Source organism: Gouania willdenowi, chromosome 10 (assembly GCF_900634775.1).
Source record: "Gouania willdenowi chromosome 10, fGouWil2.1, whole genome shotgun sequence".
NCBI classification, from domain to species: Eukaryota; Metazoa; Chordata; class Actinopteri; order Blenniiformes; family Gobiesocidae; genus Gouania; species Gouania willdenowi.
This window is the reverse complement of record NC_041053.1, coordinates 19,948,295-19,972,544: the sequence shown is the minus strand read 5'-3', so window position 1 is coordinate 19,972,544 and position 24,250 is coordinate 19,948,295. Positions and strand designations below refer to the sequence as shown.

The window sequence follows — 24,250 nt, the reverse complement described above, 5'->3', positions numbered from 1 at the left end:
ATGTAAATATAAAAGGCATGGAGGCAGGGAGTTGGAAGGAGTGAAATTAATACAAAGATTTGTCTTTCACCCATTATGGAATTCACATTTCATTTTAATCCTTTGTTATTTATCAAAGACAAAAAAAATGCAACGCCGTAATATATATATTTTTACCACCTTGGGTCACACTATCCAAACACAGTTTGCTTGCAGTTATCTTTACACAAAGAGCCAGAATTCTTCTTTATGTTTACTGTTCTGTTATCCAGCAGAGTTTTTTTTTCTGCTATTTAAAGCAACACCATTTGTCTCCTGCTTGAAGCTCAAATGCTGGCCCCAGGTTCTTTTTCTACAGTATGTGTGCATTCACACGGTGACGCAAAAGCACAAAGGCAGCCATAATTAGGATGCATCCCAGGCTGTAACCATAGGCCCACTTGTCAAAGGAAGTGCTGTAAGGCAGGAGTTAAAACCATGGGAACCATGTTCTGCAAAGATGTCTCTGAAGAGACATCTTTGCATCACGCACAGGAGAGAGGCTGGATGCCATGCTTATATCTACACATGTACAAAAAGCAGACAGTGAACATCTACAGGCATCAATAAAGTAAAGCTCATTATTATCGAGCAGCACTAAAACGTGGTGCCATAAAACAAAGGCAAAGAAAAAAAGAAATCAATCTATCCTCAACTAATAAATTATTTACATATCACTCCATGCCTTTTTTTTCTATTTCCATTCTTTGTGTGTGTTTTCCATAAAAGATGAACTTGTTTAAGTGATGCAGCAGTCACGCGATGGCCAGGAGAACCGTCCAATACATGATGGTGCTTATATTTCTATGGAGAGAGTGAATCTCCTGCTGTGATAAAGCCTGGAGAAAAGTCTTACACGCTTTAGCACTCCACGCCTCAACAGTATGAATGAATCTATCAACTGACAGACTATAAATGTTAACTTCAGCATGTTACATCGCATAAGGAAACTTTCACTTAACTTTAAAGCAAGAACCCTATTTACAAAAAAGTAAAAAAAAAATAAAATAATGGAAGACAAGAAGTGATGCTTTTGTTTTGAAAAGGAGATGTTTTACATTTATCTTGAAGCCGGTGTCACGTGCTGAGTTCACATTGTACTGAGATATGCGCATGCTCACTACCAAAAATTTTTTGCTCAAAATTTTTTTTTTTAAATTTTAGTTTATTTTTGTTTTCAAAGTGAACGGACACGTGTTTTATTTGTTTATTGGATTATGTTAGGGTTAGGGTTATAATCTCAGTACGGAGGTAAACTCAGACCATGACACCGGTCCCCAGACGATTTTACATTCCGCTCACAATGCATCATGGGGCGGTTGAGTAAGGATTAGGAGATGTTGAAATATTTTACTTCATTTATCCAAAGGAAATTCATATGTATTTTTTCCAGTTTAATTTTATTTTTTTTTTACAATAAAAGCCATTTGTTGTATTAAAACATAAGTAGGGGGCTCCTGATGAAGCAGATGCTTTTGTATTAAATGTTGTTGTTTTTGATGAGTGGCTTTAGAATAAAATATGTAATTTCCTAATTTTATTACAGGAGATGTTAAACTTAAATCGTGGCCCAATTGTTTGCGTAAATTACGGTAAGTGATGTTTGTATTGATTGTATGTTTCCTAAATTGTAATATTGATAATAATAATTATAATACTTTTTATTTATAAGGCGCCTTTCACGGTAACCAAGGTCACCATGCAGAAAACAGGTTAAAAACAGTAGAAAAGTTGTAGAAAGTGGTGAGTGAATACGATTAGTTGTTTAAAGCACTATTTTTTTATTTTTTTATTTATTTAGTCATTTTATTTTCTTTTTCTCTTTTTTTTTTTTTTTTTTTTTTTTTTTTTGTACATGCCTAAAAAAGGAGACGAGAAAAGCAGGTTGCTTATCCGAGTCCCGTCCCCTATTTTGAACACAGAAAATTTACATCAGAGCTCGTCTTTCTGGTCAAACATTCTTTGGTTCTGAACACAATTTAATTTTTTTTTTTTTGTGTAGGATTTATTCTCATCTGTAGTCAGTGTTGTCTTCTTTTTTTTTTATTCTTCCTCTCCATCGTTGTTCAAGTCGTCCTTCTTCCCCGTAGATTTCATTCCCAAACGTTGTTTGTGTTCCTCCAGTTCAAAAGAAAAGTTCATCTTCTTTCTCATTGATGTGTTGATCTCGTATTCTTGCAAAAATGTCTTCCGAGTTTTTTCTTTATATCTCGCCAAGTTTGCAGCTTGTTTTGTCTCTGCATCAAGGTTATTCCAGCTGGTAATAGCTCTGTTGACAGTGCTGTATTTTCCAATGTTAGATTTAACCCTTTCTTGTATAAACACATTATTATGTCTTAGTTGATAAGAAGTGTGTTTGTATGTGAAACATTTTTGTATTTGGTATGGGAGTGTTTTTAGTGATGCCCTATATGCAATAATTTGTGTGTTGTAGTGTATTATTTCTTGCAGTTTTAGGTATTTGGTCTTTTCAAATAGTTCATTTGTGTGTGTGTTGTGTGGTGCCTTATAAAAAATCCTAATTGCTTTTTTTTGTAGTTTAAATAAAGGTTCAAGATACGTTTTGTAGGTGTTTCCCCAGATTTCTGAGCAGTAATTTAAATGTGACCCAACAAGGGAAGAATAGATTGTCTTCAGTGATTTGGTTTGTAGTATTTGTTGTAATTTCCATAGGATGTAGCTGCTTTTGGCAACTTTGTTTTTAACTACTTGTATGTGCTTTTTCCAGGTCAGTTTCTCATCTATCCACACTCCTAGTGCTCTATATTCTTTTACTTGTTCAATTATATCCATGTCTAGTTTCAGTCTAATATTTTCTGTTATTTTTTTTATTTCCAAAGCTGATGAATTTTGCTTTGCTGACGTTCAGGGCTAGTTTATTTACATTGAGCCATGTTTGGATTTTTGATAGTTCCTCATTCGTCGTTTCTATTAGAGTTTTAATGTCTTTACCTGAGCATAGGATGGTTGTGTCGTCCGCAAACAGCGTTAGTTTAAGGCAATTTGAGACTTTGAAAATGTCGTTTATATATAGAATGAACAGTTTTGGCCCTAAAAACGAACCCTATGGCACACCACATTGTATGGTTTTGCATATTGATATGTTTTGTTCAAAGTCCACATATTGTCTCCTATTTCTCATATAACTTTTAACCCAGTTTAGGGCGTTGTGCCTAATGCCGTAGTTTTGAAGTTTTTCCTCCAGAATATCATGGTTTATTGTGTCAAATGCTTTTTTAAGGTCCAAAAAAATGCCGAATACAAATAAATTATTTTCTAATGCATCTCTTATATTTTCCGTGGTATCAGTTATAGCCATTGCTGTTGAACGTCCTTTTCTGAACCCATATTGCCCTTCGTGTAATATATTATTCTCTTCTATGAATTTGTCCAGCCTTTTCATGAACAGTTTTTCTAGAATTTTCGATAATTGCGGTAATATTGAAATAGGTCGATAGTTGGTGAAATCTCGTTTGTCTCAACTCTTGTGGATCGGTCGGATTTTTGCGATTTTCATTTGGTCTGGGAAAATACCATTTTTGAATGAGAGATTGCTGATATATGTTAGCGGTGGTGTTGTTTCAGCTGTTATAGTTTTTAGTCGACTCATTGTGTCAAAAGCCATGTGTAAAGTAGTGGAACAGCCCATTGAGGAAACTGTGTCAGTTAATTACTCACAGAAAGGGAGGTTACCAGAGCATAGATTTTAATGACTCGAGTGATTTAGATGTCTAGTCAGGGTGTAGCTCCAAAAAGTGACTTAAACACACAGTCAGGTCTGTTTAAGGTGATTCAGGCCAGCCATAACTACACAGTGCCTGACACTTTGACTTCTGCTCAGTTTGTGTCTGACTCACAGTGGCATCAGGCGACCATCGTCAACACTAATGTGACGGGACCACAAAGGCTGCAGTTTTCCTACTATTGGTCTGATCTGACAGCTGGCTCACACGCCATGGTCACCCGTCCAAAGGTTTGAAACACTTTAGTCTTCGGGTATTTGTTGGACAGTTATCAATTACCCCAGTCTGGAACCTTCCACTTCCAACTTTGTTCATTCATCAAAGTCAAATGTAAAAATTAAAGATGTCAGGGAGCAATTAACTTTTGTGGATGTCTTACCTTTCAGCGACATTCACTGCTGACTAATAGATTGACAGATGGGGATGGTTAAATAACATCTCATTCTGCGCTAACAAGGTGTATTCTGGGTAAGCTAATGCAGCCAACCTTATCAACACCTCCCCCGGTTGCAGCTGCCAGCCTTAATGTACCTCTCAGAGGACGTACATTCATCTGAAACACATTTGTTCACCTTAACGCAGTAAGAGAGACGTCAGTCTGTATCGTGTAAGCCCACTTAGGCATGGAAATGTTTAAGGATGGATGTCAAGAAAAACTCTCCTACACCAAGGTTTACAGCAGACAAATACATTAACGTTTTGATACTGATGTTTTTATTTTTCTGTTTTTGCTATTATTATTTTATCATTATTATCAGTTATATCAGTTTTATCATGTACAGAGTCAAGCAGGAGCCCGTTAGATAGGGCTAACACAACAATAGGCACATTCTCTCCTACAGGTACAATATTCTCTCCAATGAACCAAACATAAACCAGTGTAAACCTAGACAAGCACAGAGACAATGCAAACTCCACACAGAAAGTTTCACTATTAAATTCCACGTCATGTCTGGGTGTCTCATAATCATACATCACATTATAAATAAATGACATCAGTGGTTGGGAGGTTCATGGTTCAGACAGACCTCCTTGCTTGTTTTTCACAGTCTCAAAACTGTATTAAAGTAAATGGTTGGTGAATCTAAGTTTTCCATGACTGGAATGTTTCTGAATCTCTCTATAAGCCCTGACCAATGACCTGATAAGGCCCTTAAAAACCTGCATGAAAAGACACTAAACTTATAAGAACTTTTAAAGTTGTAAATAGACTAACAATGATTTTAAGTACAGCTCCATCTGGTCCGTTTTAAGAACAGCAGTCTTTGTATTTGTGACTTGTCCTACTTAAACCCATAATCTCTCTCCTCTTGCTTTAATAGTTTTTGTTTTTTTCATATTGACTCTGTTTTTATTTCCTTTTAACTCTACATTTATCAGTCAAACACACTCTTCACTTCAAAGGCATCATGAAAATAACTCAGTTATTTTCAGTCCCCGCACGCACTGCAATCCTCGTTCAAGCTTGAGTAATTATTTATTTAAAAACATTGACGTTAAAAAAAAATCAGCTTGTTTCAACTTCTCTTTCTTTTGTATTCCTAGATTCCATGCTCACATAACCACGTCCACATTTACATGAATGCATATTACTTTGTGCACAGTGGGAGGAGAAGCTGAAGCTGTGTCATACAGCAGAGCCAGAGGTGAGCGCAGCGCTATGAATAGCACACATGCCATCTTGGTCAACAGGAAGCAGAAGATCAAACTGAGAGAAGTGTCCTCTCGCCTCTTTAAAAATGGAAGTGCAAAGCTCGTCTCCTATTACGGCCTACTGATGTGAAAGAGAGTTTTACCTGCTTAGTCAAGAGGAAGGAGTTTGAAGACTGAGGAGGTGGGGGGGGGGCTGTTATGTAACTCACTTCAACAGTGACTCACCATCATCATCATCATCAGCAGCATCATCATCAGCATGAGAGCAATAAGCATGCACACTGAGGGACCCTCCCGGCCTCCCACTCTTCACATTGATCACTCTCGCCTCCTACTTCTTATATTGACCTTTCTGCAGTTTTTTTGTTTGCTTTTCCTCCTCCGAGCAATTTTTATTCTTCAGTTTTCTTCTTGTCAAGTCCCTCCCATTTGATTTCCTTCTTCCTTAACTTCATTAATATCCCCTCCAACGCCCTTCCTCAAGTATTTTTTCCTTATCCAAATAACTTTTACCACTTTAAAACTCTGACCAACCTGAGCGAAGTACAGCTCGGAAGTCTGAACTAAAACAGAGGAAATCCTTAACGTCGGAGACACTTTTTATGGGTTAAACCATTAAAAGGTGCAGAGACTTCCATCATGGAAAAATATTCACATACGGACAAGCACTGACTTGAGCCAAGTAATGATAGTTCTGTTACATTTACTTTGATTATTCACATCATGCTCTCTTCACTGACAGAAAACAATCTATGTACGGTCAGTCCATGTTTCCATATATTACAATTACGGCTGGGCGATTTTGCCTGAAAAAAAAATTTACAATTTTTTAAAGAAAAATTTGAGTTTTGATTCAATTTTCAATTTTTTTTTCAGTGCACTAAAAAATGACCGAAGACATCAGATATATTGTCAAAAGTGCAACTTTATTGCTGTGATTGTCCTTAAGAGTTAAAATGCATAGAACAACCCCAAAATAAAAAGTCAATGATTCTCTGTCATTCAACAATTTCAAGCTTTAAACCAGGTTTAAGCAAAAGTGCAACAGCAACTTCACAGTAGCTTCAATTTTCTGATTAAGAAATCAGATAACATATTACATTACAATTAAAAAAATAATAAACTCTTCCCTTAACATCCCAGCATAGTGCAAATAAAAAATTGAACATGCCTGTGGCACACATTTAGCCTACTCAAAGGGTAAACAAATGTAAAGAAAGAGGAACGCAACAAAACTTTATATATATATATTTATATATATATATAATTTTTTTTAATCTACAAATTCAATTAATCGATTAAATCAATTTTTTGCCCAGCCCTAATTACAATATTACATTCATTTGTTACGATGCCCCTAGCTTAGCTGACTCATGGTAAATGTGCCTCACAGGCAAAACAACCCTGAGAAGGACAATTTTGTCAATAAATTATCCTCACATAAATACATTTTGACAGTTGGTGGAAGGTTTGATAGAAAATAATAGATCTGAAAAATCAAGCTTAGCCCTTTCTCCCTGTAAAATAAAAACACCATAATACCATGCCATCATAGCTACAAATCCTTTACGTTAACTGATAATTTTATAACCTCCTCCTCTATATCCTTGACCTTTATGGTACATATTTCTGTCCCTCCAAAATAAAATTAACAGAAAATAAAATGAATGACTAAAAAATGTGTAACTAAGTTGTAATTCAAGATTAAATAAATTAACAATATATAATAAATTAGTATTTGATTAAAAGGACACAAAATTATTGGTGGAAAATCAAAAAAATCAGCAAAAAGTTTTGGAATTGAAGAAGATGGTGTGTTTTCAACTCAACAATGGTAATGCATATTAAGTTCCATGCCATTACCATGCATGTTTCTTTTTTTTATTTTTATTTAGAAAAGGGACAGTAAATATTAATGAACATATAATGAGATATGTAAATATGTCAGATTTTAGCCACAGGCTAATTTTAATCTGTTATCACTGCACATGCTGATGTACCATTAAAAATATTCAAGATTATGCTGTAACATATGTACAGTGTATGTTACTATCGGTCTAAAGGTGTTAAGCTCCAGTCATGTCTTTTCCCAAATTCTAACCTCCACTCTCCACATCTGTGTTGTGCCACGCAATAGCACCGCGGCACAACACAACTCATTCATTCCATCGGCTTGTACTGTCACAGTTCCCTCCCTCCCCCCTCCCTACTATCATCTCACAGAAAATCATTGTGCATTCACCATTCATTCAAAGTAATCTCTTCAAACAAAGCACAGCCAAAACATCACCGTAAGAGTGTGTACAAGCATGCATGAAGAGAAACGTGACTCACCTGTAACAGGTGTCTGTGTGAGTCAGAGTGCCTTCTGATTCGCTGAGAGTTCGATCTGGTTGGGTGAGAGTGGCCCCGGGCGGCGTGAGGAGCGGAGAGTCGTTGTGACTGATTCTGACGAGTAAATCTGTTGACAAGTTTGATGTTAGAAGTCTCTCCAGTCATCGCCTGATGAAGGTTCCCACTGCTGCTGACTGTGGGTTGTTTCCACTGGTTGGAGAGGGGCAAAGCGTGGATGATAGGCGTCTTTGCCTGGACTTGAGGGACTCCGTAATGGGCGGTCCTAATAGATGCGTCAGTGGCCTTCTCCTTGCCCCCGTTTCCAGTCTGAGGGTGAAACTCTGCTGAGTCACTCTCCCTCCGACTCTTTCCCTTTAGCAGTTTGGCAGCGATGGAGTTTGGCTGGAATAGATGAATGCATTAATGAAAAACCACTGTAATGCAAGAATAAATAAAAAAAAAGAATGAATCCCAATCGATGGCAGCTAGTCCAAGAAAATCCTCTCTAACTCTTTCCTCCCTGCTTGATTCTGCTGCCCACTTCATAAATACACCTACTTATCACTAGTTCCTCACCCCTGCAACTTGTTGGATAGGCATGCTGGGAAGGCACAGCGTTGGGATGTTATAATACCATCCAACAAGCTGGGAAGGCTTAACTATCTGACAGGCAGAGAGGGATGCCACGGCAGGGTTAATGCGTTCACTCCCCACAGTGATGTGCTGCTATGCCACACAAGTGGAGAAAGCATTACTGTGTCCTCACGCTTGACTGCGTGACACAGGGATACATGAGCTCAGGAAGCACAGGGAAGAGAAAGTGAGAGTGGAAAGAGGAGACAACAACTGTAAGAGGAGAAAGAGCAGGAGGGCAGACATAAGGGGAAAGGTACTGAGTTGAAAACAAAAACAAAGGCAGAAAAAGTAGGGGAGTGATCCGGCCCCACTGTTACCCCGCTGTATAAAGAATGCAGATTTCTTTTTTCACTCCCGAGTTAAATCCTCAAGGTATTGAGTATGGAGGAAAACAAATGACAGCAGCTTACTAAGCAACCTCTGTGAGCCTTAGAAAGCCACAGAGTCACACACTAATGAGCAGCTGCCGACACAGCAGAGCTTCACAGATCAGCTCTCTGCCGCAGCACCAGAGCCTTATTCAAGCTACGAATGAATCCAAGGATCTCAATCATAATCAAAGGCAGCGTCCCGGCAGTGACCTGGAATTAACGACGGCGGCCACGGGTCGTTTAATTGCCAGGACCGGACCCTCAAAAGCACAGTGCCAAACTTGCAGGTGTCAAGTTTAATCGCGCTGAACAGGCCACGTTAAAAAACAATGAAGGAGGGAACGAAGGATGGACTCACCTCTGTAAACTGCAGAGGACAAATCCCAACTTTCTCCCCGAGCTTGGCTTCGATCCAGTGTTCATCCACTCGTCTGATGACTGCGAGAATGTCTCCCTGTGAATGAAAATAACGCTCAGAGGAGATGCAGGAGTGAGCTCGCTCACATCAGAGACTGAGCAAAGCATCAGTTCCCATTGTATCCACAGGCCCTGTCCTTTCTATGGCCAACCACTGAAAAACTATTTGACCACTTGCAAAAGAAAAAAAGCGAGCCTAAGTGTGTGTTAATGGAGAGCACACAGGGGCCCTTATGTAACTGCCTCTGACATCCTTCAGGGTATCAGTACCAACCACGACAGCAGAGGTTCAAACCTTAAGCTCCACAAATCACAGTTTCAATCCCTCAACATAGAAAAGGATCTTTTGTGCTTTCACACTAATGGCACATTCCTGTGCTATGTTATATAAGAGAACACAGCGAGCGTGAGTCCAAAGACATTGAAACTGACTCATAATGAGTTATACATCCACTCCAGTGTGCTAATTCTATAATAATAAAGAATGAAGGAGACATACTAATGCGAAAGGGACATTAGCCTGTTGAAATATCTTAATTAGAGTATAAATGGCTGGATTTGAGATCTAAGAGATCTGTCAGGTTTTAGTTCAGCAAATCCCCATAAAGGTCATAAAGACTGCAACTTAGATTTTGAATGCCAATGCAAGAAAATATAATCATTATATATTTATACTGTATATCCATCCTAATTACTAGTAATTACTTAAACTGAGCATGTGTTAGAAATCTTCTACTGCTGATCTAATATGGCCCCAAAAATGACTAACAGCCTCAAGTGACTCCATATTTCTCAAATGGAGACTAATGCCAGTGTTTGTTTCTGAGAACAAAGCTTTGATTTATAGTTAGTTTTAGTCTTTTGGCAAAAAAATTTGAGTTTTAGTCTCAATTTAACGAAACTATGATGTCAATTTAAAGAGCTGGTCATTATTCATTGTTTTTCAAGATTTTCCAGATAATAATACACGTTAAATCTATACAGCGCCAATGAGTAGCTTATCTTCAGCACATTCATCTCCTTTCATAAAGTCATCCTTACTTGAAAAACTTGTTTGAAGAATTTCAGTCATACTACTGTCCTGTTTTAATAAGTTCACAAAAATGTGTCTTAGTATTTGTTAGGGGGGAAATTAGACAACAATAATTTGACACAACACGAAAGTACAATCACGTCTCACGTCTTTCAAGATTTGAATTTTCTAAATGGTAATTTGGAGACCATGTTATATCTTTGCTGCAGTATAAACTAGATACCAATGCATCTTGGATCTGGTTAGTGGTGCCTGCCCTTATGATGGATCTGCTGGCTTTGATGATCAAAGTCAACAAATAAACTAATCAAAGCAACAGCTAAGAAATGCAGTAAGAATGCTGCACAAAAATGTGACTGAGCACCACAAGGGTATTTCACCAAAGTGAAATTAAAAGATCTAAGATAACAGGATGAAGAAGACCATGAGGTAGATCACATATTTACAGTCAATAGAGACACATACTGAGATGAGGAGGACATGACATCATTTATTACTGAGCAGCAAAAAGAGGGGGACAAAAGAGAGCAGTTTTTTTGTTTTTTTGCAGTTTCATCATTTTAAAACTTGTAAACTTAGACAGAGAACAAGTGACACATGTATGATCAGACACAGATCCATGTGTGTTTGCTGAGTAATAACTAGGGATGTCCCGATACAACTTTTTCACTTCCGATATGATACCAATATTATAGCCTTGGATATTGGCTGATGCCAATATCGATCCTATACGATATCAGCACAAATCATAGATGCTTTTATTACTTATTTTGTAGTGTGGAATGTTAGAAAACGCTTGATCATGTGATGTTACTCAAACAGAGAACAATAGTCAGCAACATTTATTATTAACCAATTGGTTACATACATTTTAACCTTCAACATAATATCTACAGTATTCTATAATTGAATAAATATAATATATATCTGCGATTTTTCGATGCAGTCCGATAAAATCCGACATTCGTTTTCTGGCTGATATCGGATCAACATCCAATATCAATATCAGATCGGGAAACCCCTTGTAATAACTGATTTTTTATACAGTCAGCGTTTAAAGAAAAAATTAAATTAAATAATATATAATTAACTGATGATGAGTAGTCTAGTGGAACTAAACCTTACATTCATGTTCACAGAAGAAGAGGGACACGTTCTGCTGATAAGGAATAAGATATTTGTACTAAATTCACTTTCATAATCAGAAATGAATTAAATATTATAAATAGTACACTACTTTTTTTTTTTTAATGAAATTCATGATAAATACTCACACTGTCCCTTTGCCTGCTGTGACAGTATACAGTACAGTTGGAAAATATTCTGATGTTCATTAACTGATTATTTAGTCACTCATTATTCAATATCATTACTGTTAGGAATATAAAGATAAAAGCAGGTATACTCCTTGTTTGAGTTCTAAACCATTATTTCACGTAACATGTGTTTTTATTCAAATAACTGTAAGAAGCGTTGCTGAATTAACAGCATGATAAGCTAAGCCTGAACTTTAGCCTGGTCAGAAAGATCTACTGTTTTCTCTTGGGTGAAATGACTCTTCCTGTTACATCCTGGATAAACTTATCCAGCAATTCTGGATTAGCCTGGATAACATCTTTGTCTAGGTTTCATGAAGTAAGTTATCCCCCACCAGGTCCTCTACCACAGTAAGCTCAGACAGGTGATTGCGTATAATAGTTAATGGTTATCTAAAGGAAACTGGTGATGTTGGGAAGCCTTTTCTGTCCCAATGTGAATATTACAGGTTTGTTTCACTGAGTGGTTTGGAAGTTCAAATGATAAGTAGGTATTCTACTTGATTGGGGTTGGTGTAATAGCACAGTGGTTTGCAATGCTGCTTCTCTACTAGAAGATTAGGGTTCAATCCCAAATGGTTCATCCTAAATGGAGTTTGCACAAGTGTATGCACAATAGTTTTTTTGGACCCTCCTGTTTCCACCACCAGTACCAACACATGTACAGTGTTTTTATTTACAGTATAGCAGTCTAAGTAATCTTTAGTTTTATCTATGGCTTTTGTCAGCCGTCTGCCTTTTCACACTGCAGCTGATTGCAATGCTTGTATAAATAAATGGGAAATCTGTTGTATGTGAGTGTTTCTGAGTATGTCATGCTAAGTGAGTTTGGGTTACAGACCTTCAAGAAACTGAGGCAATATTTACTGTCTTCCACATTGGAGTCCTCTGGGTTAAAGTTGCGCAGCGCCCTGCAGAGCGCCGCAGTCTGAGGTTGCTGGAAAGGTTGTAACTGAGGCTTCTGACTGACGGCCTGCGGGGTTGTGACGGACGCACTGCCACTGTCAACAACGTCTTCATACTGAGGGTTGTCGTCTACTCTGTGCTGTGAGGTGGTGACGTTAGCAGGAGTGAGGACCGTTTCTGCTGACGGGTCGTTTCCATGGTTATACAACGAGGATCTGAGAGTGACCTGAGGAGCAGACAAATATCAAAATAAGAATTTTTTTTAAGCACATGTGCATAAATAAATAAAAGTGCATGAGGAAGATACAGAAAAAAAAGCCATACTAAGGCTTTTTTAAACGTAAAAACAAGGTTGTGATTATCTTAATTGGACAGAATAACATATTGTATTAAGAAAGTGTATTTATTCTAGGTATTAAGTCGTGACATTATGTTAATGTAAAAAATAATAACAATTAATGCTTTGACTCATTTGTTTGCCCTTTGCACTGTATTTGACTCGTGAAGTTAACACTCCTGTATGATTACATTATAGGTTTAAATGGGTATAATTTATTTCTCAAAATATCTACTTTTACTCATCTTTTAAAGATGATTAAATCCTACAACTGGCCTTGGCTTGATGACTAATAAAATACTTAAGGGTTGAAGGAACTTCAGAATTTAATAGTCAGTAATAGTGAGAGAGGACAAATAGGTATATGTTGTTAATCTACCAATGACTCTTATGTGATAAAGTAATTTCAAAGATAAAAGCACAAACTGATTTTTTATGAAGACGCTCAGTCCTTAAATTGAGCAAATATGACAGCTAAAGTGTTCCCAGTCCACTTTTGCATGACATAGTTTACTTGTGTTAATAATAATATTCAATAGTTAGCACCCCGTGTGAGGTGTGTTTTTGGGATGTGGTGATGCGTGGTTATGAGCAGTGACGTGCAGTCAGGGTAGGCAAGGTAGGCAGTTCCTACCCAAGTGTGAAATGATATTTTGATTATTTGTTTTAATTATAATATATTTATTAAAGATTTATTTTTCAATTTCCGATAGCCTACAGTACCTATAAGTTTGAAAGTGTCAGCATTTTGTGCGTTTCATAGCCCAAATGACTAAACATCATTATTTCCTAGTACGGCAGAGATGCTGCACAGTCTCACACCGCTGTAAGGCAGGATGAGGCCACACCCCCTCCCAAAAGCACATTGCTGCTCTGCCTCTGTTCCCATAGCGTGTTTTTATATGTTTGCGTCATTTCCCCAGGATGAAAACCATTTACGTAAAAAGGCAGCTCTCTACGCTGCCTTTGGACATAACCGTGCTATGCTAAATGCTATACGTAAGTTCACAGCGCAGTAGTGAATTGATAAAGCGTGGCCGCTGCTACGTTCTCTAGCGAGTGGGTGGGATAACACTACAGGCAGGATGACGCTAAAGACGATAAAGAAACTTTCTTTTGAGGAAAAACGACAGCTTTTAAAAGATGGGAGACCAACACCTGAGCTACCAGACCTTCAGCAAAGGTAAGGTCAGAACATTGTTGGTACTTTCCACAGTGAGTGGTACAAAAGGAAGGATTGGCTTTGTGGATGCTCCTCACTGAGGCTGTTCCGAGTTGTTGTTTTTGTCATTTTCTCTGTGTTTCCAACACAAACAACGGACACGCTGCCGTGTCATGAGATACATCATGTTGGGAGAGTATGGAGGCTATATTAAATAATTGTTTATGTTTCTTTAATGGTGTTTTACGATGTTGATTTTGTTAGATTAACACTTGCCAGCAGAAATATATGAAATTGTCATTGGTGGTCTAAATTTGCAACGTGCCTACCCAACCCTTGTTGTCACGGCTTCACTGTCACTGGTTATGAGACTGTTTACTGTGGTATTTATTCAGTCACCTCCTTTCCAAGAATCATAAATAACCACATAGTAATTATTTGCTTCACAGCCGCACACTCAGGACTTTATTAAATTTGACACATTTGCACCAGACCAAATGTGCGTGACCTAAAGCTAACATATGACTGCTGCCTCCAGCTGGTATCTCTGTACTAACTCTTTCTGTTGTCAAATTAGGGCTACAAGTACTCAACAAGAGACAAAGGCAACACATATTTGACTCTGATAGAACATCTGAAATTGTTTTTTTTGTGCAACAGACAAAACCAGTAAGTGTGTCAAATAGGCCAGTGATTATTTGGTGTTAATTGTAATATCACGTTATTTTTCTAATGAGTCTATCAAATGATGCATCCCAAGTCAACATAATAACTCTGAGAGGTTTATTGAAGAATTTATACATTATATCTGTTTAATCCATATAGATAAAAACATTATCACCAAGGTAAAACTAATCTATTCTCTGTTAATGGGCGAACAGTCCAACTTTAATGAACCCCTACATTGAAATAAGGCTGTATTTGTAGTTCATCTTGCATATCTTTCCAGTTCTTTCTGAGATCATTAGAAACTGAATCTCAGCCCATGGACACACACTTCTTGAACTCGAATTGAACTCAAACTGTTGATTTAACCTTAACTCAGAAACTCCACAAACTGTATTTGACTTTCGAGATCCAAACATTAGCAACAGTCAATAAAACAACTGGGAACATTTCAACCGTGATCTGTCTTTATGACCCTCGAATGCCCGAAAAAGGTGTGTCTCTCACACTCATGAAAACAACCAAAGGTTTGTTGCTTCAACCTAACTATAGAGTGTAGTTAATATTTATTAAAATCTTCTGTGGAAGTTAAAAGGGTTTAAATCGGGTAGTTAGTTTGAACATAACCTGCAACAGTGAAAATAAAAAGACTTGAACTTCATAAAATTGTAAGAATTTGTATCTAAAGTAAATGTGATGATTTGGCAGGAAGTAATTTTGTTGTTGTTTCAGATCAACGTGGCGTATGTAATTATTAACCCTGCTCTTTTGTTTGTTTGTTTGTTTGTTTGTGCGTTAGCTGGATCATGTCAAAAGAATTTCAACAAAATTCTAACCAAAGATAGTCCTTTAGACCATAGAAGATACTATTAACTTTTAGAGGGGATCCTGATCAATATACTGATTCTGGACTAGTTCCAGAAATATGGGCAAAATTTTAATCAGTGTTTTGTAATGACTGATCTTTATTAATTTTACTCAAGCTATGTCGTGTTGGTTCCTGAATTACCCCAACGAGTTTCATCCAGATCGGATCCAGATGTGCATTTTTTTCAAAAAAATGGGGTACATTTGGACCTACTATCCAAACCTACATTCTTAAACATTTTAACATAATTACATTTATACAGACACAATTTTTTTTTTTTTTTCCCACCACAGTTTTTTTTGGACTTTTTCGCATTCCGTCCTTGTGGGTTACCGTAGCGCGATGTGAGACAGCCCCCACTTTGTCTGCATTTGTTTACCCTTTGAGTAGGCTATATGTGTGCCACAGGCATATTTAATGTTTTATTCACACTATGATGAGATGTTAAGGGAAGAGTTTATTATTTTTTCATTTGTAATGTTATAAAATATGTAGTTATCTGATTTCTTAATCAGAAAATTTAAGCTACTGTGAAGTTGCTGTTGCTTAAACCTGGGTTAAAGCTTGAAAAATTTGAATGACAGAGCCTCATTTACTTTTTATTTTGGGATTGTTCGATGCATTTTACCTCTTGAGGACAATCGCAGCAATAAAGTTGTACTTTTGTCAGTATATCTGATGTCTGCAGTCATTTTAAGTGCACTGAAAAAAAAAAAAAATCGAAAATCAAATCGAAACTCACAATTTTTCTTTAAAAAATCGGAGAGATTTTTTTTTGTGGGCAAAATCGCTCAGCCCTATGTCAAGCTGTTTTTCATTGTTTGTTAAGATAGCAATGAGTTCACTGTCGTCCCGCACTTATCTGATCATCCGATCTCAGTTCATTCCAGTACGACAAGAATGTGGCACATGGGACTTTCAGATTACAAATGTGCAACTGAAAAATCTGCAGCAGCTCGTCAATACTATCATAAATAACAATGTGGACATAAACGGCTAAACGTGGCTAACACTCTGACTCAATGTCAAAAAAATAAAATGGGTTTCGGTTCAAGCAGCTTACCAAATGTGCTCAAGTGAACCCGTCAAAGAAAACATTTTGACAAGTTGCATACCTCTTGTTGCTTCCTGGTAATTTCCCACAGCAATCAGCAGCTTAGTGTGTGATGTAGGGCTGCTCGATTATTGAAACAATAATAATCACGATTATTTTAGTGACAATTGAAACCACGATTATTCAAACGATTTTTTGTCAACCAAAAAGTTATTGATTTTTTTTTGTAGAAAAAAAACATAAAATATATTCTTTAAACATAAATAAAATCCTTCAAACACTAAAAATCAAGTATATTCACTTTTGCACAAAACAAAACACTTATTGCACGTGGTTGCTCAGGGTCTTCATCATCAAACCCAGTGTTCCCATAGAAGAGAATTTGACTTGTCACTTGTGCACCAAGTGTTTTTGCTGCATTTCTCCTGCCATATTTCAAGTTCCCTCGGGTTAGCCTGCAGGCTAGCTTTGGCTTTGAGAGGGGCGGGGCGGAGGGGAGGAGCTTGCATGTGCATGGATTAAACAACTCAAAGTTAGTATTAATAACATGTGTGTGGCAAGCTTTATTATTTGTAGATGTCCGAAATCGTGGGTTTGTTTTATTTAGCAAATAAAGCATATGTAAAAAAAAAATCAATAAAAAACAATAAAATAAAAAAAATAAAATATTTATTTATTTATTATTTGTTTTTTTTATTATGGTATTTTTTGTAATCGTTGGGTGTAATAATCAAAATCATAATCGAATTTCGATTAATTGAGCAGCCGTAGTGTGAAGGATCCGATGAAGCCAGCAAAGCATCAGGCATGTTTGATTTGGATGGAATATTATGTTCTGTGTCTTTAAGAACTTAGTGTAATGTATACGACACCACAAGCTGTGCTTGAAATCAATGAGGGGCATTTTAGACCAGGAGTGGAGAGTTTACATTAAATATTAACGGCCTATACAAAGTGCATCCCTGATAGCAGAACAATGGGACAATCACAACATTGTGAATAGATAATTAAAACAATGCCTTGCCAAGTTTATACCACAGAGAACAAAACGATCCAATCAATGACGTCATTGTCGTGATGAAACTTTCTGTAGATACTCCCATTGCATTGTTTTATCGTCTCAATTTTCACTGAAGAGTTGTTTGCTTTACTTGGCAAGGCTTTATTTCACTCACATTTGTGCACAAAGGTGAAAACCTATGAGCAAACGGCAAAAATGCTGATCAGTTGGAGCGGAGCCGCGAAGGACTGGACGTTTGGTTTGTTTATTCAGCCCGAGCATGTTAAAAGTGAGAGTCCTAAAGCAGAGCGATGCCTCACGTTTACTTTCGCTTTCATAGCAGACACTTCTGTCTGTTTCAGGGCGGCGGTGGACACAGGTGTGCACCCCATCCCCGCTGTGCACCTGTGAATACGGACTATAAGTAACAGCAGGTTTTACCATGCTAATGCTAATGCTAATTGAGGTTTCAAGTAGTTCCAGTGTGGTCTGCCTCACAGCAGTCATTGAGAATGTTTATTTTGCCAATCACTAAAAACGGCACATGCTCCCTCACTCCGCACATGGTTGAGCGAGCAGTGCATTCATTCGCAGTTAAAGGGCCACGCATTCACACACACACACACACACTGACAACAAATGTTATGTTCATGTCCTGCATGGAAATTCTTCAACTTTTCCACTCCCTCACAGTCACAAGGCTGCGTTAAGGTCCATAAACATAGTCCCGTTTGATTTTCCATGAATCTGTATCAGGTAGTATCGAAGGAATTCGGTTGGTACCTAAAAAAAACCAACCTGAATTCATATGATCGGATCGGTGATCGTTTTTTGAATCTCACCGATAGGTGATCGGTGATTTGGCCCAAAAATCCTGATCATGTAAAGTCTACTCTTAACCTGGGTTTGATTGAACCCATGCAGGTGTTCATTCAGTCAGTCTCAGGAGTTCAGCAGAGGTCGGGCAAAGTAAAAATGTGTTAAACAAAAATACATTTCAATGATGAACTAATTTAATAAAATAAATTACAATGATAATGTAAAATTGTATTCTTAAATATTAATTTATAGAAATTCAAATTCAAAGCGTTTTGAACAAAGTAAAACATCAGCCTAGGCTTTTGTGTGTGTCTGAATAAAATATATACAGAGCTGCCAAGTGTCACGCTTTGAGTGTGACAGTCACGCAATTTGACGCATTCTCACACCACACTCCACACTTGACATTTCTATTTATTTTTTTCATGATAATGAACTTTGGTCCTCGCGGCTTGCCGTAGTTCGAGTAACTCTGATTGAGTGACCGAGATAACCAATCCATGTTTCCTTGTGCCTAAATCTAACCAACCACGGCAGGCATTACGCAATAATAAACCAATCAGAAGCAACGTAAGGGGGGTCTTGACGAGCCGTCTAGTAACTTTCACACAAAACACATGTTGAGCCAGTGTTATGAACACTGGTAGAAGCTGAATTACACTTGTAGGTTATATCAGCATAAATACATAGTAAATGAAACAAATGCCTTGTCTAATCTAATGTTCATTTGAACTGTTCTTATTTGATTATTTTTGTATGTAATAGTGTATTTCTATGGACATTGAGTCTGCTGCGAAGAAATTCATTAAATCAAAAATCACTTTATGTTTTAAAGTTTTTTTACATGACTTGCTTTTTAATGACCTCCTTTCTGTTGCAGACGATGAGAGCTGAGGTAAAGGTAGCACTGCCTTGGGCCACAGTGTTTTAAGTGGGAGCCTCCTGCCTCTGTCATCAACTCATCAAAATCTGAGAGAAACACCTACAACATGAGACATGTCCCCAGCTAAATGATGGAGAGTTGGTTGAAATGAAATATTGACAAATAAATGTATTTTGTCCAAATTCTTGTTAGTTTTCATTTCGAATTTCTGGTTAATTAAAACTAGCATTAGGAGGCCACAGTGCAGGGAGAGCCGCTGGCATGGAGGTGAGGACATCAGTCTTAAGGTATAAATAAATGTTAAAACAGGCCAAAGCCATGTTTTCTGTAATTTGGCAGCCCTCGTGGTTTGAAAACAAAAATCATGATATTTATTCAATTATGAAGGGTTCAGTGAATGCACTGATGAAGCTGGCAAGGTTCAGTACTTCCAATAAGATTAAGAACCACTGCTATAAACCATACTGTATTTGTACACAATCTGAAAACCCTGCAGTAATTTGGCAGAGATGTACTGTAGGTAGACGTAAGGGCACTGTTCTTTTAAATTAAGATGTGCTTTCTGTGTATTACCATAACAACAGCTCAATCCATCCATCAAATCAGAGAGCTGTGCAGTGGCAGAACTGCCCACTTGCTCCTTTCACCAATAGGAAACATCACTAGGAAAAAAACAAGTCACATGATTGTACAACAAAGTCCATCCTCAGGACAAAGTGGCATATTTCCTTTCCTGCACCTTACACAAATCCTTCCATGAAGTAAATCTGATCGATAATCCTTACACAATCCCCAACATCACTATCAGACACATAACTCTGGTTACAGCAGTTCTATGGCCTCCCTGTTATAATCCATCTCAACTTAAAAATTATTCTTCATACCTTGAAAGCCATCCACACCCTCAGACCAGCTTGTCTCTACGTGTCCCATTCCGTACCCTCAGATCTGCTGCTCCCCTTTAATACTCACAACTTTCAGGAATAAAAACGTTGGACTCCCTCCTGTTTCTCAAATTTAAATTTAAAACCTCCTCCACATTACCTAACCCAATTATCTACTTTGTGCCGTTTATAAGCCATACATACAGTATTTTAAATGGTGTGTCTACGGTTTCTGTGTGTACATTTCTGTAGTTAGGTTCAGGTTTAGGTTTATTGTCATCCACAAAAAATAAGATAAAATCTGAGCATGAAAATTAAAATAAATACAGTTTCAAAATGCAAATGTTGGCGCAGTGTGAGACTTTTAACCTGTGCAGGGTACATCTGCATTGAGTCCATTGGGACAAGCTACAGTGTTGTCTGACCATGAGAGAATGAGCATGTATAGACGATGGATTGTACAATTAGTGTTGTAATCCTTGGTTAGTCTAAAAATGCACACAACTGTAGTGTAACACATAATGTACACAGCAAGATGTGCACGTATTATTCAAATAGGGACCTCCAGTTCTTTTCCGTTATAATAAAAGACACAAGTTTGTTCAAATTTGCTGATATTTCTGTTATGTTTTCACCATGACATTATTTTGTGATTAAATGTCTTTTTATTTCACATGTGAAGGCTTTACACACAAAACTGTTGTGATCTAAAAATGTAATGAGCTTTTTTATTTTAACATTGGTTGGTTTTTTTTAGTAAGTATTTCATAGGTATTTTCAACGTTAAGATAAATTGATGACCTGTGATACGATGGTGTCCATTGGTTCAAAGAGAGGCTGGCCCTGATCTTTTTTCAGCCTGTATTGTTGAAATACATCAGTTTTGGTGATGACGTGTTGAACAATCTTTAACATTTAAAAATCTCTGAACGGGTGTGGTATTCACCTTCTTTCATTACCATTGTTATTGGTGTTGCCAGATTGGGAAGGTTTCCCATCCGTCATCCAATGGATCCAGTTTATTCTATGTGTGATTGTCATGTAGTTACAACTTTATATGGTGGTGGTTTCCAAACCTTGTCATGTCTTATGTTTCACGTCTCACTCCAATGTATACAAACTGTAACTTATGTTTAGGAGTAAAAACAGATCTAAAGCAGTGGTTATAAAACATTTTTAGCTCTAGTACCCACACTCTCTTATTTCTGAATCAAACTACCCGCTTTGTCCAAATACAACATTTTTTTCAGAATACTACAAAAAAAACTTTGAAAATAAAAATAACTCTCGATGTGATGAATGAATGACTTTGTATATACCTGTACGTGGAATAAAACAGTATTGAGTGCAGTGGTTCCCAACCTTTTTTGGGTTGCGTGACCCCATTTAATATCACAAATTTCTGGTGACCCCAGAGACATTTTTTGTGTGTGATGTGTTAAATTGAGATAATAATACCTTTTTTTTTTAAACAATTACTAGACATTTCATGTAACCCTGTTTTAATTCTAGGTGACCCCAAGGTTGAAAAAACATTTTTATCATTTCTGATCATTTCCAACCTGGTGTGGGAGGAAGACTGACCCCTATATTTTCAGTTCATGTCCCAATCAAGAATATTTTCATCATCATTATTAATACGATTACCATTCTAATCAAAAACACACATTTTAATATCACAATATTTTTTTTAAACTTTTATTTGTTAATTTTAACTCTCCACTCAAGTACCCCCTGTAGTGCCATCACGTACCCATAGGGGTACACGTACCCCCCATTTGAGAAAAACTATACCTAAAGGTCCAGATTTGGCCCCCGGGCCTTGAGTTTAACACGTGTGTTATTGCATCACTCTTAGTAAAAGTGAAGACTAAGTTTCATACATTGTTTGTACAAGTGTTAGGCCTTTCACTGACCTCACTGTGGACCTGCTGATGGTGTCCTTTGGTTGGCACTGCGTACCGGGCTGTGTGTGTGTTCCTGCCGGGACCTGAGGGCACGTGGAGCCCCTCCAGGAGCCGCACGAGCAGCAGGTTTTCAGGGAGATCATCCACCGTCCTGGTCGGGACCGGAGCGCGGCACTGTGGGCACAGCAGCTGGTTCAGGCCGGTCCCCTGCCTCTGCAGACAGGACATGCAGAAGGTGTGCTGGCATGGCAGCACCTTGGCTGTCACATCCAGCTGCTGCAGACACAGAGGACACTCCAGCAGGGCCATCAGAGCCAGCTCCTCCATTTTCGCACTGCTCTTAGAGACGGGCGCCTCAGGGTACATCTGACACTCTGCGGTCCACCACACTGACGGAGAGAGAGTGAAAAGCCCATTTAGTGGCTGAGCGTTAAGTGACTGCTCCAGACTAAAGTCCCCATAAACACAGAGAGCTGCTGGGTCAGTATACACAACCAGTCAGCGTAAAAACGCATGACTCCGTGCTGACAGTAACAGGTGTCATGACGGCCCCACTGAGCGCACAGGTGAGAAACACCGCGGGACACCTGAGTAACAAGCACCGCACACGAACATCACATACTCACACGGGTGTGTTAAGCTCTCAGCCGGGGACAGATCCCAAAAAGTCGTATTTTTATAAAGTGCGTAACTCCGCCGTGACGCAGTGCGCACCGGAGCGCGGCTCACAATGGAACCGACGCGTAAAAAGCCCAGTGCGTCACATCGGTGTAATAAACCTCTTTAAACTAATCAAATAAATACCATGTGAGTGACTTCAGCAGAGCCACCTGTGGGAACTACAATCACAATAACTGGCAACCTGCTCTGTACTGTAAAGCATCAAACAGGAACCGTGTCGGATTTCAGCGTCATGTGGGACTGAGTTTAACCCTTAGCAGTGACACGGAAATACTCACAGGGCTGTGTGACAGTGTTTGGAAAATACAAAACATATCAGTAAAGCACCACCACATTGCTTTGAAGGCAAAATGTATTAACATATGAATTTATTTTTAATTTAACACTAAGCATTCATTAAGATTATTTAATTTGAATAAAAATCTTGGAAATAAATATATAAAGTCCGAGCTGCTAAATTTTCAGTCAAAAAATTTGCGCTTGTAATAATTATTTTTCAAGGAGATGTGAATTCCAATGTTCAACATCATTGAAAAGTGAAGAAAATGGTGGCGGTGATGATAGGGGGAGACATTGAGAAATACATCTTAAATCCTTCCCGTTTGACATTGTCTCCCTCTGCTGGTGCGTTCACTGACCACATCTGCAACTTCTTTTTATCCCCTGTAAGTGCCAGCAGAGTCCACACTAATCTGACCACAGAATCAATGCCAAACAGCTTGGACTCCACCCATCACACTGTCCCACCATAGCTGCTTTTCCCTCTGTGTGCAGTGATGGCTGTCACTCACTCACTCACTTACTCACTCACTCACTCATTGCACACACTGCAATCACTGATTGGATCTATATGCTTTGATTGTTGTTTGCAATTTCCTGGTATATACTCCAAACCCCAAATTCCCTCCCTTGCTTGCCATTGTTAAATAATTCATCCATGTGGGCTCTGTATCGAAAGTGCGGGACATCAGTTTGAATTTTTCAAACAAGCATGAATGTTTCATCTCTTTCTGCACGTCAGCAGAACTCAGGGAATTCTAAAACTGTGCATGTGGCTTTTAGAGAAAGAGTCAGAGCTGCAGAAAAGCAGAGAGACAGATTAGCCATGACTTATTTACATGCTCATATCAATGTTGATGCAGGCCTTCCCTTCAAGCCTCAGGCCTTTCATTGTGACTGTTGGAGTAATAAGCAGCTGCAGCATGATGTAGCTGTAGTATAGGCTATTTAAATGTTTATTATATGGACTGATCAGGATGTCCTTGTTGCTGCTGCTGCAATGATTCCATCTGTGAGCTACAAACAGAGAGCGGGAAACACGTTGGTTATTTATCTGACGTTACATTAATACTCACAGCCTGAGGGTCAGTGTGGCCTCATCTGTGAAGCCTTGTGTTCAATGGTTCTAATATACGGCTCCTCTGATGGAGAGGGAGGGGCCTCCTCATGGACGGCCTTGAGCTGGCTCTGCTGTCATTCACAATATCACGGCTCACTACAAACTTCTCTTTATGGAGGAGCACCTTTCTCTCCATCTCCATTTATTTTAAACTCACTTTACT

The 24,250-nt window shown here is 38.2% G+C and overlaps 1 protein-coding gene across 1 annotated transcript in view; it reads right to left on the bottom strand.

Moving 5' to 3' along the window:
* Nucleotides 1-22,928, bottom strand: part of sh3rf2 (SH3 domain containing ring finger 2) — a 30,882-nt gene extending 7,954 nt beyond the window's left edge. The window contains exons 1-5 of the mRNA XM_028459853.1: nt 22,634-22,928; nt 22,017-22,396; nt 12,363-12,653; nt 9,114-9,209; nt 7,749-8,150 (exon numbers count right to left, since the gene is read on the bottom strand). Of these exons, the coding sequence (XP_028315654.1) occupies nt 7,749-8,150; nt 9,114-9,209; nt 12,363-12,653; nt 22,017-22,373 (1,146 nt within the window). The 5' untranslated portion in view covers nt 22,374-22,396; nt 22,634-22,928. The remainder of the gene's footprint in view (nt 1-7,748; nt 8,151-9,113; nt 9,210-12,362; nt 12,654-22,016; nt 22,397-22,633) is intronic.
* Nucleotides 22,929-24,250: the final 1,322 nt, after the last annotated feature.